Source organism: Galleria mellonella, unplaced genomic scaffold (genome assembly GCF_026898425.1).
Source record: "Galleria mellonella isolate WM207_F2 unplaced genomic scaffold, CSIRO_AGI_GalMel_v1 utg264, whole genome shotgun sequence".
NCBI lineage: Eukaryota > Metazoa > Arthropoda > Insecta > Lepidoptera > Pyralidae > Galleria > Galleria mellonella.
This window is the reverse complement of record NW_026442060.1, coordinates 2,261,263-2,282,735: the sequence shown is the minus strand read 5'-3', so window position 1 is coordinate 2,282,735 and position 21,473 is coordinate 2,261,263. Positions and strand designations below refer to the sequence as shown.

General features: G+C 33.8%; 1 protein-coding gene across 1 annotated transcript in view; it reads left to right on the top strand.

The window, feature by feature from the left end:
• The window catches only part of LOC113513847 (cell adhesion molecule Dscam2-like), a 96,006-nt gene that overhangs the window by 15,089 nt on the left and 59,444 nt on the right, over window positions 1-21,473 (top strand). Inside the window, exons 2-6 of the mRNA XM_052895074.1 lie at window positions 6,080-6,137; window positions 13,388-13,449; window positions 13,901-13,992; window positions 17,996-18,087; window positions 20,559-20,710. Coding sequence (XP_052751034.1) covers window positions 6,080-6,137; window positions 13,388-13,449; window positions 13,901-13,992; window positions 17,996-18,087; window positions 20,559-20,710 — 456 coding nt within the window. The remainder of the gene's footprint in view (window positions 1-6,079; window positions 6,138-13,387; window positions 13,450-13,900; window positions 13,993-17,995; window positions 18,088-20,558; window positions 20,711-21,473) is intronic.

Sequence of the window (21,473 nt, the reverse complement as noted above, 5' to 3'; positions counted from 1 at the left end):
AAATCAATATTAAAGTTTATAATAAATCAAGACAAAATATCTATTTAAACAATACAGGCTTGTTTACCATAAACACCCCACAGTCACATGAATTTATTTAGTAACACAATTAATAATGTATTAAAAGTATTACATTCACATAATATCACTTGCAACAGTTAAGCTGTCTCTTTGTACATCTGGTGTAAAACAAATCCCCACATGTAGTCATGGATAATTAAATATAGACTAAGAATCATTAATCTGGTCGACCGAGTAATAGTATAAAAACACTTCACCATGAAGCGTTAAGTATGAACAGATATTCCAAACCAACACTGTAATAGTGTAATAAATACAAATATTTCATCATCATCATCGTCTCAACCATCACCAACCCACGACTGAACACAGGCAATTTCCACCGACTGACACAAGGAACGGCCCCACAATACACATAAAACAGTCACTCCAAACAATGGAGGTAGCCCACACCGCACTTGCATTTACAGGGTCGCCACTCAATAACCTCTCTCTCTCATCAATGGCTGTTTCCCCAGCAATGAGACCAGACCATAGTCACTTTAGTCTATTATCCTCAATAAATAAATACTTTATAATAACTAGATATGAAACTAGTTAGTATTGTAATAGTTCAATAGTTGATTCAATAAGTATTTTCCAAAACTGGACAGTTAGAACATTGAATCAAATTGATGAAGTTCTATCAAACGACCATATAATTGGATTTTGTATATGAGTAGAATAACGTAAGTACGTAAATTATATTGATGTAAATTTTGTTCAAATGTGATTGCATTTAACGATATACGCATTACCTGAAGGTATATGGACTCGACTAAATACGTATTTTAATAGTTGTTGGGAAAAATATTAAGTATAGACTTTGCCTGTGATCACAGTCAAAAATCTAACTACGTAGTAATAAATGGAACAAGCTCACCGGATTCTCCAGTCTTCTATTGATTAATTTCACACACTTAATCGATAGTGATACACTAAGATCTCAAACCCCTTCATCGATCCAGTCCCTCCTAGATCTATATCCCAGTTATTTTTTTTATTTTATTGCGCAATCCCTAAAAAACCGACTCCTGCGCCATCTTTTTTTTTCTTTTCTTTTCCTTTATTGCGCAATTCCTAAAAAGCGACTCCCGCGCGCCCGCCGATCTGCCGTCCCTTTTTTTTTCTTTTTTTTCTATTCTTTCTCTAATAACGTCATAGATTATGTCACCGAAGGGTAGATATTTCAATAATCAGATTTAGCCTATTATTCGAACTGAACTTTTCTTTAAATTCAATTTAATTATATGTTAACGTATTTTGGTATTTTATATTAAATTGATTATCGAATTTATAAAACTTTAAAGGCTCTCATAAACCTTATTAAACTGTGTTGTATGTATCTTTTTTACACCTGATGATAAAAAGGTAAACTATAATTTGGTTATATATAAAATATAATATATTTTTGTTTAATTTATTTAATTTTCTTGTGACATCCACTACACTTTGGAAACACATCAAAGGAGTTTCCCTTCTGTGTCAATATTTTATATATGGTAACGTCTTCTCTGTACGCTATTGTGAACCTTGACCTTAAAGTTTGTTTATATTAAATAGCTCAGCTTTCGCAGCGGTCACCCATAGGAACCTCTGTTTCTTTTCTATGTACTTATGGTATTAAACCTATTGTACTATAGGCGAACCGTCACAAGGTGAGTCGTCAGCTTGTTTGCTATTCTAAGTTGTATAAAAAGAAAGTAAAATTTTGTACGAAAGAATAATAAATATTACGTAACATCCTTACAAATTTTCACGTTTATAATATCCTATTGGGACATATGTCAATCTGTAATTGCAGATAGGCAGAACTAAATTAGGATTTCATTTACGCGTGAACAAGCTTGAATCAACTTCCGATGTTTCGATCTCGAAATAATCTGACAATATAAATGCCAAATATGATTTCCCGGAGGTAGTTTCGTTGATCAGAGTGGGGAATAGACTGAATGAATTACTCAGTTTAATTAGAATACATAATGACATTTATATTCAGCCGTTGCGTAGACTCATTGTATATTTTATTATATAATAATACAAATTATATAAAATAGTGATGTATTATTAAATTAATAGTAATATTAATAAATGTTAGCTCGGTACTTAGTAAAAATTACAGGTAAATAAACACATTTTAATATTACCACACTCTTCGCTTCTTCTTAAAAAAGAGAGTGCGAGGTAGGCTGCAAACTACCTGCATGCGAAATATCCAGAAGAATATGAAGAAGCTCGGCCTTACTAATAATGATAGGGGGGAAGGGATTGTTAGTAATGCGACTACCAGTACTAGCAATATACCCTGTCAAGTAACCTTTACGTAGTTCCCCTGGAAACCATCGTGCTAAATTTCTGATGTATTCATCACGATGGGCTATCTGACTTGCCTTTTCGTCTCACCTGTCATCTGTCACTGGTGCCCCGTCAGCGTATACCGTTAGCCCAAGAGGAGTAACCGTTCCATTATCATCCATTAAAAAATACAATCAATAGTGCTACATATACGTATGATTACGAAAGCCGTCCTCACATAACGGAAAAAGGAGGGAAAAGAAAAAAAAAGAAGTCTTTAACAAATTCTTTTTGCGAGAGGGTACTTTTACAAAATAAATTTGTAGAGAGCAAGAGTATAAGTCTAATAATATAAATAGAACAATTTCGTTACCGGAATATAAGGCTTCACAGTAGTCTGTAACAAAAAACAATCTTAAGTCCCCTCTATCTATCAACTTTTTGTGTTATCCACGTTGTAGGTCATTTCTCTATGTACTGCGTAGTAGTCACCACTGATGAATAATTACTTCTGAACTTCTGAGTCTGTTTACGCAATATTATATGCTTCGATACATCTTAATCTCTTTTTTTTTATGTAGTTCAATTAATCATAGATTTATTTCAAATAGGTAGGATCTCAGTTTCTTATATTTTTTTTATATTTCTTTTTTTTATACAACTTAGAATGGCAAACAAGCTAACGGCCCACCTGATGGAAAGTGGTAACTGTCGCCTATAGACATGAACAGTACCATGGACATAACAGAGTATACTGTTTCGCTCATGATACTCTCCATGCGTTGCCATTCCTGAGAACTCAGGTGTTATTCCTCTGTAACCGGTAAATTCACTGCCATATCCCACCCTTCAAACCGAAACACAGCCATACAAACACAACTGCTTCATGGTAGAAACACGAATGGGACAGAGGTGCCCAAGCAATCGACTTGTGTACAAAGTCTCCCTTAGATGGCAAACAAGTATTCGGCCCACCTGATGGTAAGTGGTTACAGTAGGCTATGAACGTCTGCAATACTAGAGCTATTAGGCGCATTATAGTCTATGATCCAGTAAAAATATATACTATATACTTATTATTGATATGTTGATATGTTCCCCAACCTCTCACTTAAGCGAGCAAGGGCGATTACATCCACGTCCACTATGATTACAATTTTTACCTCATACAAATAGTTCAGGTATATAGGTTATATATACGTTGTTTTAATTACTGGTTACCACAGCATGCATTAATTATTCAGAAGAAAATGAATTATTTATTTATTTTAACTAAAATAACATAAAAAGTTGTCGTGCATAAATATTGTATATAGGCTTATTTACTTCATATTAAAGAGGATTATTATTTATTTGTTTTTTTATTATATATAGATATTAAAATTCGGTTACATTATTATATTTTTATATTTGTTCAATCAGTGTATTTACAAATATTAAATCAATTCAATGAATTGAATAATTTCATTTCTTCATTTGCCATCCAATATGTGTTCGCATGCCTCAATCACGAACGGAGTCTGTACTTAAAATCATTGAAATCATTAAGGTTATTGTATCGAGGTTCATCAATTGGAATATAAAAATCTGTAGAAATAGCAAGCTTACTCGTAATGTATATGTTATAGACGGGTGATCCATTTTTACACAGTGAGCTAGTGTGTTGTTGAGATGGTTCAACTCTTAATCGCCTGATGTTTCTCCGAACACTACATAATAAATGAATAAATGAATGAATGAAATAGACCAAGCGGTTAATGAAGGCTTTCTGATAATTTTCGTTACAAAAATAGATATTGTATAACAATCTTATCCATTCTTTATGCCAGGTTGTCTGTAAGAGATTGCTTTTAGCGATAAGGTCGCCTTTTGTATATGCACATTCTGTATAAATACTCCTTGTATACATCTCTACTGTGCGCAATAAAGAGTTTATTATTATTATTAATATTATTAATATAATATGGATCACCCGTCTATAATATATACATTACGAGTAAACTTGCTATTTGTACTAATTTTTATTATACAATAACGAATAAATAAATAAATATGCACCAGAAAAACATTGCCCTTCTAAATTCAACAGTCAGGTAAAAAGATAGGTGGGTTATCTTTCGTAGACGAGTTTTGGGAATGTATTCTTGAACTGTTAAGATAATATAATACGTCGGAGAGGAAAACTTCACTTCGCCTCAGCGAGAGTCGTCGTTAAAACTTGAGCAATTACAATAAGTTACAGCGCATGTCATATATAGACGCTCAAGTTTTATATTTGTTTTATAACTTGGCCGGGATGATAATTAAACTCGTCTGCATACCGGGAACTTTGTAATGAGATTTGGTTATTGTTCGCCCCTTTTCCTAAGTAGTTACCTTTGTTTTCTAATCGTGAGGATTTTTAATTTCAACTTTTATTTGTTTATAATTCTGATTTTTGATTAAGGGAAGGGAATAAGTTACGTCGACTATTGACCTCATAATTAGCAATCTAAGAGTGACCTCCAAACGTTCCATTGGGAAGAATCCTTTGTTAATCCCCGATGATCCAGCTGACCTGACCTTATCTTTATCCACCATTTAATTTCCTTAATAAATCAAATTTACAAGTATTTCTTTTACCTCGGTGCATTATGAAACATCTTTTAAATAGACGCGGTTTTTAATTTTTTTCAATTTTTTTACGATTATTTTACACAATTTTTGCAATTTTTACTAATATTATAAATGTGAAAGTGAGTTTGTTTATATTTTTGTTACCTTATACCATGAAATTTGGTATACGTATACCATAGGGAAAGAAGAAGGATTAGGCTAGATTTTATACCGATCAGTGAATATATATCGGATACGCGAACGAAGTCGTGAGTAAAAGCTAGTTGGCTATAAAGAATATAAAGGAAGTTAGTTGGCTATAAAAAAGACTTCAAAAGACATAAATAGACACTGTGCAAAATGATATGACCAGAATGGGAGTGAGTGAAGATAAATGGTAGAGGAAAACACATATGGAAATTGATGTAAATAGAGATGAATTTAAGAGGAAAACATGTTACACCGATTTCAAATAAATAATTGGTATGAGGGCAGAAAGATGCATTAAACCGTCGTTTATTATTGTTTAAAATGTACTAGCAGATACATTTGACCTATTTAATTGTTCTCTGAATTAATTTACGAAGATAACTCTTTATATAATTAGCTACAATAGTGAATATATAAATATGGATATGTATGTATGTATGTACATTATATTTATATTGACATACTATTAACATATAATAATTAATATAGTTAAATTATTGTATTAGAATTATTCATTTACCTGTAAAAATAATGTAAATAAACTAACTTTATTATGCAACTTAAAATGGCAAACAAGCTGACGGCCAACCTGATGGAAAGTAGTAACCGTCGACATATGACTATAGACATGACCATGACCCGTGCGTTGCTATTCCTGAGGACTCAGGTGTTATTCCTCTGTACCCGGTAAATTCACTGCCATATCCCACCCTTCAAACCGAAACACAGCCATGCAAACACAACTGCTTCATGGTAGAAACACGAATAGTGTATACTCCCTCTGGTGTAAATAAAGTCTAAATAAATAAAATAAATACTTTTATTGAGATGCTTTTATAGATTAATTATAACGCATAGCACTCTAAAAACCTTACTTCCTTATTTAATTCCATTAACAAGTATTTCTTAATTGTTTCAGTGGCCTTACTTTCCTCGGCATACTTAAGAGAATACGGGGCTGTCGAACTCGACAAGAGGTAAGATACTTTTAATTAATTCTCTCCTTAACCTCCCAGTTCGTGACTTACATACTTGAATAATCTTTCCTTGCCCTTTATTTTTCACCTTACGTAACTTTGCCAATACCCTTTCGACTTTTATTCTAATGGGAAATCTTGGATTGGTTAACTTGAGTGATTTGATTGGTATTAATCTATATAAAATACTCGTTGAAATAATAAAATTATATTTTATTACACTAATTCTACTATAATTAAAACCTACGATTTTGCTCACACAAAATCTGATAGAAATAACGTATGTGAAATTTAATTGAAATTCATTCGTAAAATTTGCAATCACGTATTGATAATTTGTACAGATTTTTTATCACGAAGAAGCTCGTTTCGTCGCATGCTCGTTTGCCCCTGTGTTGTAAAAAAAAAAGATTACGCTAACCAAATTGTTTAGCTTTAGTTTCCTTCTTTATTTATATGAATACATAGTTAAAATTTATTCACGAACAGGATAATGTCTGTCGGCTTCTCATTATTATTGTATGGGCAAAAAACTAAAAGTTAAAGAGTCGGCAGAGAGGGCGGTTAACAATGACTTTCCTAGACCGGTATGCCGTTCGCAACAACTTAAATTAATCGTACCTCTTTAATGTGCTGATTCACCTGCCTCCTGGGGTTGCTATCTTTCTCCACGGCGCAGCTAAGGATCCTCACGGGCTCCGGAGCACGCACAAATGTTGTATTTGAATAGGGTGGCGTGATGTCGGGTACTTCACATGTCCATGACACACATATCAGTTTTTCTATTAATAGAAACTTAGTCTTATTATAAAATATAACAAGTTGCACACAAAACCACGTCGTAGCAAACTATGAACTTCACTTATATGTCATTTGTTATAAAATAAATACACAAAACAGAGCGTATGCTGCTAACAACCCATCATCACTTTTCGCGCCAACGCCATATTACTTTTTTTTTTTTAATTGAATATAGTTGCACTCAGGTGCGATGCGACAGCACTCTCTTGTGTGGTAAAACGACCTTCAAGCTGTGCGATGCAACCGGTATCGGATTATCATCATTAAACTAGTCCAAACAATTATGATCTACCTACAGTTCATAATTTTGTACGGTTTTATGTTTTGCAATACGTAAAATTTAAGACCATTTGTTTTCTTTTTATTTATTCTTTATTTTTATTGCACTAGACCCATTGTTGATAAACAGCTTGCTAATAAAACATTGTAATTATATAATACATAATTGAAAGCTCTGTAAAACTTATTGAAAATATAAAGAAGTAAACAGAAAGAATTAAAAGAAACTTGATTCCTAATTGTGATCACGTCAGCCTTTCAGTATAATGGAGGTGACCTAAAAATTTTTGATACCACAGTGGACCACTCTCACACGAATAATTCTATACTTTAGCATTAAAAAAACATTTAGAATTAAACTAATTCTAATAATAGACAAACCGCAAATTTCTAAAATGATCAAACTCGGCAGACTTGACCAAAACTATTCCTTTGTTGGAATAGTTGCAGCGAAGTATGTTCGTACAACTTGGCTCAACTAACCGACAAGCGGACTAGAATATTTCAATTAGTATATCATAAGATTGCAGCATTCAAAGATTTCTTTGGGGAATAGTGGTATTGGGTCTTAGATCTTAAATTTTGTGAAACTTTAATAGAGCCAAGACAAGAGGAATTCAATTTAGCAAATGTTAATAAGTTATAAAAAATATTTAGGTATTATCCTAATAGGGTTTCTGTGTAGTCCCGGTATATAATAGGCCACCCTTTTCTATCCCGTGGGTGTCGCAAGAGGCGACTAAGGGAGGGCGAGTGATAGGCAGCAACGTACTTCTTAAAGCATCTCTAAAGCCTGACTGCGGTTGCCAATTCGCCTGCCAACCATGACAACTACTTTAAAAACCCCCCAACGGGAAGACTTATATTCAGGCTGGTTACGCTGCTTCGATTGTACCTGGGTTCATCTATTTCATTATGCTCTGTGGGCCAGTGATGCACCAAAAACGCCGAGCAGAGTGCAATTATACCGCTTGCCGAGCGAACCCGTCGCGCGCGCGCATCGCAGTAAAAAATATAGTATACAGTTTTATGTTGGACAAATTAAGTAAAAACTATTCCGTGCTGTTCTGCTCATCGAAGCCACCATAGAACCAAAAACAGCATAGAAGACGAGGAGCTGTACTGCGGTGGTTAGGTTATCCACTTAGGCACACCAGCGCTGTACTCGTGAGTTGCAGCTATCGAAGGTACGCATAACTTTCGCCTTTCGCCTTGTCCACAGGCAGTGGACAGTTAAAGGCTGATATAATGATCCTGATAGGGTAGTCATAGCCATTTGTCGACTAGTACCATGAACATAACACTTAGGGGTGAGTAATATATAACAGTGTCTTTATTACTTTTGTTACAATACCTATATACTAGCTTAATGATGAATATGTTAATATTCATTATTGGATCAGTATATACGCACAATGGCCCAAATGAGAGGCTAAGTGCGGAAAATAGAGTCCAATTTACATTACTCACGTCTTTTACGATACTCACAGAAAAGGAAGAGGTGGCCCATTCTATGCCGGGACCAGACATAAATTAAGTGCTGGGTGAAAATTTTTTGTCGATTATTATAAACCCAGGTTTTTTTTGGAAAAAAAAAATTTAACTAGTAGAATACTTCTAAAGGTACTTAATTAAAATTAATTAAAAGTAAATTAATTATTGTATCTATTCTAATTTTAGTTTGTTTTGTTCCACTAGTAGAACTAAATCGTAGAACAATACGCTTATAATCCTTTAAAAGCGATAGAATAGAATAAAAAATATAAGATTCCAAAGATACAATGCGTTGGTAAGAAGGTATAAAAGTTTACATGAACAGCACTCGAGGGAACGTCGACATGAGTTGCCATTACTGCCTGTTTATCAAATATAAATGTGATTTATCTACACCCATTACCAACCATCACGCAAATTTCTTTTGAGGTAAACAGAGAGAACCTAGTACTAGATAGACTACATTTCTCGTATTATCTTTTGTCATAACTCGTTTCATACATGCTTACAATTAATTTATTTTTGAAAAATTAGATGCCAGATTATATATTTGTAAAAATTTCAATAGTGATAGTATTGACGTGGGACCAACATGTCAGTAAACCCTATTTAAAAAAAAAATTGATTCAAACGAGTTGAGAACCTGTTTGTTTTGAAAGTCGCTTAAAATCCGAAATAAAAAAATACATTGAGAAAACATTATCCATCTTTCTCTAGTGAGTACAGCATATTAGCCGACTGGATAAAAAAAGCGCTGAATTTGGGACTTCAAGCAGGCGGTTCGAGGATCAAGCACATGACAATAAAACAACCGCTTTTCGCTGAAGCAACAGCGTCGTATCATAAATTTTATCTCGCATTATTCTTATAGTACCTAGTAGCCATCAAACTCCCGCGAGTTATATTGCGTTATTATTATTTCCCGTGAGATTTATTGCGAGGTACACGAACGGCGACCTACAATAACGACGAAAACTGAACTTTATTGCTTCGCAATAACGATCAAAATGATAATAGTAGCGTGTTCAACAAATTTTGTTGTTTCGTAAAATACTTAGGGTCGGCACAAACTTTTTTCACTTAAAAGATTCCTGTAAGGTGTAACCAGTATTCTATAGGCACGATAATTCTTTATCTTCGACCTTGGACCTTCGAAATTTTTGTAAAGCATTATTTTTGAAACTCATGTACATTTTTATTCAATGTCTATATAAATATGGGAGATTAATGAACTCGCTGTATTTTTATCGTTTATGACGATTGTTTCTTCTATTACTTCTATTTCTACTACGACTTCATCCGGCAGTTCTCGCCTTTGTGTGAGTGCGAGGTACTGTGACACAATGCGCTAAAGACCCTTAACAGTGGACAGACAGCTGATATTATGATTGCATGTAGTTTTTTTTTACCCCGCTGAGATGGCTAACTAGCATACGGCTCACTTGATGGTAAGCGGTTACCGTAACTTATGAACGCTTGTAATACACGCGCTTTGTCAACCCTGAAGAAACCTTTTTACTACTTTTTTAAGAACCCATGCTGTAGCCTTTTGGAAAAACCTCGACATTTATTCCATAACCTAAGCGTTCATGGAAAAAAACGATTGGTATCGATTTTCTTCTTAAATTAGTAACTTATCAATATCTCATTTCCAGTTCTAATAATTAAATATCTTATTCCAATTGGATCCGAATAAAAAAAACTTTTATTGTAGTAAAATATAGTGAATTATTTTTATTCATTATAAACGTTTCAGATGAATTTGGCGGGAAATGAAATATTTTATTCATCACCATCGACAATGTCATGTTTTTTTCCATTTCCATAAACAAAGTATTCTATATTTGAAAACGATATAAAACCGATTCTCTATCCGTCTATACAAGACAACCTTTCAAATAACTTAACGGATATTCAGTGAGCCGTGAACGCTTATTTCTTCTGATTACACACCGAAGGGTCTTTGAAGTGACGGCAGAGACCCAGCAATCACTGTAAGTGTATTTTTTATTATGGAAATGGTGCTTTATTTAGTGGTCTCAATATGCTTCAATGATTTTGTAAGAGGAAAAAGGGACCCATTTAATAGATACGTAGATATGCGGGTGTAACAAAGACACAATATGAGCGACTGTTAAAAAAATCGTTTTTTTCAGCTTTGAAAAGATTTTTGTCGCTATATTTATTTTTTCATTGATTGTTATAAAGTCTATAGTCATAATAATATGGCACTGCTATTATTAAGACAGATCTAATAACATCTTATTTATTTATTTTACACTTTATTATTTAAAATAAATAAATAAGATGTTATTGGCATCAACCAATTTTTATTTTTAATGGATGATATTGAAATGGTAACTCCGCCCGCGCTACCGGTATACGCTGGCGGGGCACCAATGAGGGATCATAGGTGAGACTAAAAATGACAGTTAACCCATCGTGATGAATAAACCTAGAATTCAGCATGATGATTTCCAAAGGGAACCACGCGAAGGTCGACCTGACAGGGTGTATAGCTAGCAATGGGAATGATAGTTCGCATCACTAACGATTCCTTCCTCCCACCATCAAACTATTTAGGAGGTCTTATGTTGCAACAAAGATCTGATAAATCACATATAAACATAATATAACGTTTTTTATTATTAAAAAAAAATGTTTCCTCAACAAGATTACAATAGTAAACTTATTATAGATACAAATAATTACGAGAAATAATCATAATGAGAAAACAATGGGCGACCTTATCGTTAAAAGTGGTCTCTTCCATGCAACCTTTGGATAGAGAGGAGTAATTATTAAACAGTTTGAACGGAAGCATGATGAAAATTCTGTTTTTAAACGCATTTGAAGATATAATCCATGCAATAATGTAAATATACATCCCTACTCCCTACATACTATTGGAATCATAAGAGAAACGGAATACTTTGAAAATCGAACAGCAAAGCGTTTTTATATCATGTCTATGACGTCATCAAAATATTGATACGAAACTTACAAAGTGGCATTGATATTTACTAAATAAATATGCTAGCCGTTAGCAATATTTGTAATAGTTATATTTTATGTTTTCTACAAAAATACCAATAAAGTAAAAGAATGTATGAATAAAAATAAAATCACTAGCATAGGTACTATATATTTAAATACACTTCTGGGTATAGGTGGTCGATATATTTAAATTTAACTCGCCACTGACCGTATACGAACGAGTTAAAAATATATCTACAACGGACGATGGTTATCTTTTATGAAATATCGAATATTAACTTTAAAAAAGCGATGAGCAGACTCAGTTTACAAGTCATTAAAAATAATTGCTTTATATACATTTATATTGTTATTATTTTACTACCAGTCGGAATATACATTAGGTATTATTAAATTATTTAATGTTGTAACTATAAGCGTTGTTGGATATTAATGTTGGAGAATAATAAATTTACATTAGGTTTATCATCGCACAAAGCAAATTTAGAATGCGTTAAAGATATAGAATCTTAAAGGTTCACTGGTAGAGAATGCCTATACCATTAAGTCCACCTTTTATACCACATGTATTGGTAAAAAAATTTAAATAAAAAAAAACTATAGTAGTAGTTGAGTTATTTAATATTACAAATTTATGAGAGAATTGATATCAAAATAAATAATTAATAAAATCTAAAGAAATCTGATTTGGTCTTTTTCTAGGCCCAAATTTCTATGACCTTAAAAAAGTCGATTCTATAGTAAGTACGCAATGTGTACGTTGATCGAATACTCGCGGTTTCAGGTTGTTCCCCATGGATATTTAGAGATTTTTACTTTTTTTTTTATACAACTTAGAATGGCAAACAAGCTGACGGTCGACCTGATGGAAAGTGGTAACCGTCGCCTATAGATATGAGCAGTACCATGGACATAACAGAGTAAACTGTTTTACAAAGAATTTTATTAATATAAAGTAAAAAGTCTAGCTCCTTCATTAAGAATGCTCACGAATTGAACTGACTACGATGCATGAGTACTGATGTATTGTGCTTTATTTCCTTAATTACCTCTTATAGTATCCTGTAAATATAAAGGAGTGGTGACACATTATGTTGTTATTCTGTCCCACACGAAAATAATTTCGTACTGATATGTAAAAGATGCAGTTATGCATGCACGACTGTGTTACAGTTTGTGGTGGGATGGTGTGGTGGTACAACGGTGGGATATGGTAGTAAAATTGCAGTACAGGAGCATATTTCAGTTCGTTTGTAAATAGTATCATGGGCGACACAGTGTATTCTATAATATCTACAATGCTGTTTATATCTATAGGTGAGGATAAGCCATCGCGTATATCGCACGATAAAAATAAGAAGCTGTATGTGTCAGCCGTTAATCGTCCATTTCTAACATTACATCCCCCATAAGGAGGGGGTAATTTTTTAAATCTAAAAAATAATTACGTATAAACCTTGAAAATATAAATATTGTACATAAATTCTTTGTATTTCTTCAATTTAAAGATTTCCTGATTTCACGGAACTTTTAATATAAACCTTTCCTTATGCTGAAGTTCTTGAAGTTTTCTTTAATTAATTATACTCGTATTATTCCAAGTTCATTGCCTACCTAAAGTAGCAAGAGAAAACAGATTAAATCTCACTTAAAATTTTTGTTATTGTTATTTTTTACAGGTCAATTTCAGTTTTGAGGGATCCGCATGATATGTTTGACTATTGGACTGGAAATTTTGACGGTAAGTTGAAAGTTTTAATGTATTATTATAGTAATTATATCGCGCGGTTCCGCCCGCGTGAATTTGAATAAAGTATCCTATAAATAGATAGATAGATAGATACTCTATTGTTTCCTCCAAAAGATCATCCATCCTATATGATAAAATTGCCGTCTAGATCTTGGCATAGAATAGGCCACGCTTCCCTTTCTCGTGGGTGTCGTAAGAGGTGACTAAGGAAGCTTATGGTGAAGGGATAGACAGCAGTGTCCCTCTTAAAACATCACTAAAGGTCAAATTGCGGTTGCCAATCCGCCTTCCAAACATGGCAACTTCTGATAAAATCCTCCTTATGGGGGAGTCTATGTTCAGCAGGGGACAGCTAGTGGGCGATACAACAACAATATACAACATATGCTAAATAGTACAGTTAGTAATAATATTCGATGATGACATTGAGTTTTAATTGCAGAATCATATACAAGGAGGTATCGTTACACAAGAAGTCTACAAATGGTTATAACACAGCACTTCACTGAATCCAATGTTATGCCTGGAGTTGATGTGAGTAAAAATTTATGTTATAAATAGTTAGTGATTACGTTATGCAGTCTGTACTATGTTTTTTTTACATGTCTATTATTTATTTTTCTTTGATTTATTTTTTTGCGTATGTATCTATATCTATTATTATTTGTGTGCTGTAAGTAATGAAAATAAAGTATATATATCTGTCTATCTTTTGTAACACTTAGAATGGCAAAAAATCTGAAAATCCACCTGATAGAAAATAGTATCAATCGCTTATAGAAATGAATAGACATAACAGAATATACTATATTATGTGCATAGTACCCCTCATGATTTGATATTCCTGGGTACTAATATGTTATATTATTGGGTTACCAGAGGGAGACTTTGTACAAAAGTTGTTTGCTTATGCACCTCTGTTCCATTTATATTTCAACCGTAAAGCAGTTGTGTTTGCATGGCTGTGTTTCGGTTTGAAAAGTGGGATATGGCGGTAAATTTACAGAGTACAGATGATTAACACTTGAGTTCTCAGGAATGGCAACGAATGGGAGGTATCATGGGCGAAACAGTATTCTCTGTCCATGTCCATGGTACTGCTCATGTCTATAGGCGACGGTTACCACTTTCCATCAGGTGGATCATTAGCTTGCTTGCCATTCTAAGTCGCATAAAAAAAGTATATTTATTGCCACAATCCACAAGACTAATAGCCAAGATTGACCGGCTGGCTACCGCTTTTTATAGCATGAGCAGATTCTTAATTTTATCGTACGTTATTGATTTTGAGTTCACACTATATATGAAATATATAAATAATGATAGTCCTATTTAAACTGCGCATGTCATAATGTTTACTGGTAGTTCCATTCAAACCTTTCTCTCTGCACTCTATTCTTTACGCATTGTAAGAGATGCAGCGATAAGTTATTGTATATGCACATTCTGTATAAATACTCCTTGTATACATCTCTACTGTGCGCAATAAAGAGTTTATTACTATTATTATTATTGTATTTATTTAATTAAATAATTATTTAAATAAATAAATACAATTTATTTATTTAAATAATTGAACAAAATAAAGTATCGTACAAAAAGCAGACTTTGGAATTAACAATGAATCACAAACGCGGCACTTCATTAAAGGGATAGTTTATGGGGGAAATCTGTGCTAAATAGTGGACAATTAACGGCTGAAATTATGGTAATGATGAGGAGACTATTTCAAAGATATTTTTTTTTTAAATAATTTTAAACTCATCTACAAAACATTATTATAGTTTGTCTGGTCAAGTTCTGAATTGTGTTGTTCAGAGTGTCTTACCCTAATGATTTATTATGACTTCTTACGACTCATTTAAGGGTGGCCCCGTCCGGTTTCCGGTGTGGAAAGTTACTGGGTCATCAGCTTTATAAATTGCGAAAGAAATTATATTATACACGCAACCTGCTCAGACTTTGTATGGGTGTAAATTGTACTGCATGTATAACTTCCATAAAAAAGAAAGGTTTTTTATTTACTTTAGATTGGTAAACAAGCTGACGACTCACCTAATGGAAAGTGGTAACTGTCGCCTATAGACATGAGCAATACTATGGGCATAATAGAGTATACTATTTCATGGCTCATGATACGCCCCATGCCTTTCCTGAGGAGTAAGGAGTTATAACTGTGTACCTTGTAAAGTCATTACCATATCCCATCCTTTAAATTGAAACACAACCATGCAAACATAACTGCTTCACGGCAAAAGGACGAATTGGACAGAGGTACTCAAGCAGAAGACTTTTGTACATAGTTTTTTTTTTTATACCACTGAGGTGGCAAACAAGCATACGGCCCACCTGATGGTAAGCGGTTACCGTAGCCTATGAACGCCTGCAATACCAGAGGTATTAACCCTGAAGAAACCTCTTTACCCCCCTTTTGAATAACCCCATGCTGTAGTCTCTCGGGAAAACCTCGGCAGGGAGCTCATTCCATAACCTGAGTGTTCGTGGGAGAAAGCATCTCTGAAACAGCGTTGTACGCGACCATTTAGGCTGTAAGGTATGAGGGTGAACTCCCTGTCGATGGCGAGCCGTACGATGATAGAAAGTGGCCGTAGGCATCATATTGAATAATTCCTCTGAGCACAATCCGTTGTATAAGCGGTAGAACACGCAGAGTGAGGCAAAATCTCTCCTAAGACTTAAGGGTTCGATACCGCTTGCAAGCATGGGATCATCGACAATTCTCATAGCTCGTCTTTGCACTGAGTCGAAGGGTTCAAGCTGGTATCTAGGTGCTCCCGCCCATAAGTGACAGCAATACTCCATATGGGGCCGGATTTGCGATTTGTAAAGCATTAATCGCTGATCCGGCGTGAAGTAATGCTTCGCTCTGTTGAGCACACCGAGTTTTTTGGATGCCAGCTTCACCTTATCTTCGAGGTGGCCACGGAACTGTACGTCACTAGAGATGTCGACACCAAGGATCCCAATGCTTTTAGAGATGTTAAGAGACGTGCCTTGGAACTGTAGGGCCACAGCAAATGGGGTTTTTTTAGCGGTGAACGCGCAAGTTTGTGTCTTAGAGGGGTTAAATTGGACCAAGTTTTGTCGTCCCCAATCAGAGACTCCAGTTAGTGTTCTCTCGATTTCAGACACAAGCTGTTCACAATTGTTCTCCACGATGGAACGGGAGACATTGGTACGACCCGTATAAAGGGCATCCCCGGTGCTGTCATCCGCATAACAATGAATGCTACCGAAGGTTAACATATCATTAATATGCAGTAGAAACAGCGTTGGGGACAGCACAGAACCCTGCGGGACGCCAGCGTTAATATCCATGCTATCGGAGCAGCAACCATCTACAACGGTTTTTATACGTCTGCCGGATAAAAAACTGGCGACCCATTTACAGAGGCTGTCGGGAAGTCCATAGTAAGGCAATTTCGATAGAAGACCCCGATGCCAGACCCGGTCAAATGCCTTTGCAATATCAAGACCGACAGCGAGCGCCTCACCTTGACTCTCAATGGCTGATGCCCATCGGTGCGTAAGATATACCAAGAGGTCATCAGTTGAGCGACTATGGCGAAAGCCATATTGGCGGTCACTCAATAAATCGTGATCCTCTAGGTATTTTAACAGCTGTGCGTTAACTATACGCTCCATCACCTTAGAGAGAAGGGAAGCGATCGCAATCGGTCTGTAATTTGAAGGGTCCGACTTATCGCCCTTTTTAGGTACAGGATGTACAAGGGTGATCTTCCATGTCGAAGGAAATTGCCCTGTGGAGTACGAGATCGTGAAGAGACGCGTTAATACAGGACACAATTCCGGAGCACACTGCTTTAGGACTACTGCCGGTATACTGCCGGTATAGTCCCGCTCTGGTTAAAGTAAATGTTTAAGCATTAATCCATATATGTAAAATGTATAAGGAAGTATCAGTCCATATGAATATGGAATGATATTTCCTTATAAATTTTTAAATGACAGTGAAACTCGTATCAAAATTCATTGCATTCTTTGGAAGAAGAAAGCAGTGAAATAATCACAAACAGATAAAACAAAAATTGTTTCATATTATTTATAAGTTTGTTATACATTATTATTTAATTACATTTATTATAATAATATAAATTGTTTTTATATCACTTTGTATTTAATTTTATACTTATTTAAGTTTTATCTTTTATTTTTAATAATTCTAGATATACATGAGATGAGATATATAGAGAACAAAATTTTAAATTTAAATTTTGAAATACAAAATTGTAATAAAATATTAAATATTAGACAAAGGTAAAATTATTATCAAATTTAACAAAAGCCGTATGCTCAGAACCGAAGCCGCAATGCTCACTGTACACATCAACCAATTTTGACCAAAACCATTTTAAATCGACATTGAATTTTATTACCATCATTATACAGTCTCGTTTCATGAATCTCAAATGTAATTATAAAGGGAAGGAATCGTAAGTGAGCGCGGTATATTATTAACTTTATGGCTAATGTAATAAAGTTTATTTTGGTGCAGGTGAGTCTACATTGTACGGTGAACGGACCTCATCCAGCTAGATTCATCTGGGAGAGGGACGGTCTTGTTATCTCCTCTAACACCGATTCGAGGTAAAATTTCCAATTATTTTATGCGAACTGTTTTACTTGTGTAAGTGAATCAATTTATAATAATATGAGTATTCATAATCAGTGTAAGCATATGGAGTTACTGCATTTCAAGCAGTTGTGGGTTTCGTTTACGTGTGGGGTCAAAATTATTTAAATAGGATATGTTTATATTAAACTGGACGACAGGAATTTGATGAGCATATAAATACAGATATGTAAATAAAGAGGATAGATTTGATATTTGTTTGTTTATTTCTTTGTTATCAATAAATTCAAAAACTACACAACCAATTTTGTAAAATCTTTCATCTTAGAAAGCTATATTGAAATTAGTTTTAAGGCGCTAATTCTCTAAACCTCTCGAAAATTTAAATTTGATATCGTAGCCAAATATTTATTTCAAGGATGTATTTGAACTAAATTTCTAATGGAATTAAATAAAACATATTATAATTTTAGTTTATAATAGTTTATAAAACTGTAATTTTGCAAAACTATTAAATTAAAATATTAGATTAGGAAATAAGTTAATAGCAATGTCGTCTTAGATACAACCCAATTTTTAGCGAGTAACATAGGTTATAAAACATTTCCAAAGCCTAACTGAGGTTGCCAATCCGCCTGCCAGACGTGGCAACTACCGGCAAAACCCCCAAGTGGGAGGCTTATGTTTAATAGTGGACAGTTAAAGGCTGATATGATGAACATAATAGGTTATATATTATATGTATTACTTATATATATTATATAAGTGACATAATGTATAACGATGCAACATTCATTTAATTTTTAATATGTAATGATAATTTATTATATCAGATATAATAACATAAAATTATATCAGATATTTGCATGCCCACATCGTTGAAGACAATTAAATAGGTCAAACTTAGTAGTACGTGGCCTTTGCTAATAATTAAAAAAAAAAAAAACTTAGAATCTTACACAACTTATGTAACCCTATTATAACAATGAAACCCAAGGTATTAAATTTTCGACTATTACAACTAATATGAAACAGTAAATATATCTTTCCATTCATGCCGTCCGAAACCAAGGTAGATTACTAGTAAAAAAAGAAGTAAAAGAAATAAATTATTGACTTAATACATTATTATCAGTGATACATGCATAAAGAAAGAAAGAATTTAATCAAAGAATCATTCATGCAACTCACACAGTAGCATAAAAAGCAAGTACAAAACGAACAAAAAAGAAAAAATAATATACAAAATAAAAAGCGTCTACAATTTTCTGCTCAATTAAAGAATAAATAAAAAAAAAAATAGCAGGATTACACTTGAATTTAATATCGATATCAATCCATTGCCATTGATGTTTTTTTGTACTGCAGTACAATTTCGTACTGCACTTATAAATCACAGTTAAGAATTAGGTTAGAATTAGGATCGATATGCAATAGTATATACTCGTATGTGTATTATTAAAGTAATCCTTTACTTTACTGTGATCTTTTCTGAATTGACACCGCCTCCATTCCCCCACTCCCTCCTCCCAGAAACACCGGAAACAGACAGCGCCTATCAGGCTCGACTAGAGTAAAACCTTAATTTTATGTGGGTAAAATAAATTTTGCGAGGCCTCTAGAGACACGAATGTATCTAAAGATATATGAATGATCCAGTTAAAGAAATAAGGATATTTACTCAATTATTCAAAGGCAATGAATAAGAATGTAAGTGTATGGTTGTTTAAAGAGTGTATAAGAGGGAATTATAAACACACCGATTATTAACACTTATAATATCATGCTTGCACCTTTTAATTTATGTTTATAATTATAATACATTGGAAATAGAAAAACTTAATCTAATTCTACTAATTATTAAATATATTGAGATATATAATTGTATGGATTAAGAACACCTCCGAACTGTCTCGTCTCCTCGACGATACAGCCCTTTTTCGTTTTTAAAGTGTACATTTGAGCGGCCATCTTATGCCCCACCACCACGTTTCCAGTTGAAATCACCGGAAGCGACAACAAGTGAGAAATTTTTCAAGGATGTATGTGATATAATGCAGATGCATTATATCATAGTAGATATTATAATAGGTAGATATCTTCCTATATTAATAATATGCAATGACGGGACACTAAAACATTATGATCGATAAGGATATAGTTTATTCATCGTGACGTATTTATTCAGAACTGTATAGCTTTTACTAGACATAAATATAAATTTAGTTCCGAAGTATCGTTTAGAAAAAGTTAATAGGTCTTTTATTGGAATACGCATATATATATATATATATATATATATATATATATATATATTATTTTAATGAGAAACGTGCATGGTTGTTACATATATATTAATTTATTTATTCTTTATTGTATATGTTAACGGATATTTAAAAGAGAAACTGTTAAGTTTCTTTTTTCTTTTAAACTTTATAGATATAACTAGATAATCTTATATTATTGAACAATTTTTTTTCCATAGGTATGCCATAGGTCAAACCATGTCCCCCGATGGGGGAGTAATCACCCAACTAAATATTACACATTTGCGGGTCGACGATGGCGGCCTGTATTCATGTGTAGCACACCATGGCGAGAACGTGATAGCACACCATGACAGGCTTAATGTTTATGGTAAGTACAGTTTTTACCTGCGAATTCGTTCGCAAGACCACAATATATTAATTAACCGGAATAAAAATAGTTTATATCCTTTTAAATTTCATGATCATATCGTTCGATCGATCGTAGGCTGTTATGAGGTCAAGAGATAGACAAGCAAACTCACTTTTCTATTTATAATCCTAGCTATGTCACACGGCTTCACTCTCGTCAGTCAGTACATAAACTACCTATCCTATATATATATTTTTTTAATGGATGATAATAGAATGGCAATCCCGCCTACACTCACTATATACACTGGCGGGGCACCAGTGTGGGATGACAGACCCATCGGAATAAACACACCTGGGATTCAGCACGACGGTTTCCAGAGGAAACTATGGGGAGGTCAACCTGACCGGGTATATTGCTAGCAATGGGACTAGTAATCCACGTTACTAACTATCCTTCCCCCCTATCCTATATATTAAGTAAGGGTTTAACTTACCCGTGTATCAAATTTAATTCAAATCTGTTCATCCTTTTAAGCGTGAAACAGTCACAACCATCCGTCCTAATAACATATATAATATTAGTAATATGTATTAGTGTGGATTCAGGATACACCTGTCTCATCCTACTTTGTTATTTCTCTTCAGGAAGTATTATGTCTTTTTTAATACTTGCTAGTATTTCCCTACTAAAAGGTTATTCTTCCGTACAATTCTATTTCTGAGAACATTTTCTTATTAACATAGACTGAAGATAATATTGGAATTATTACCAGGAATAA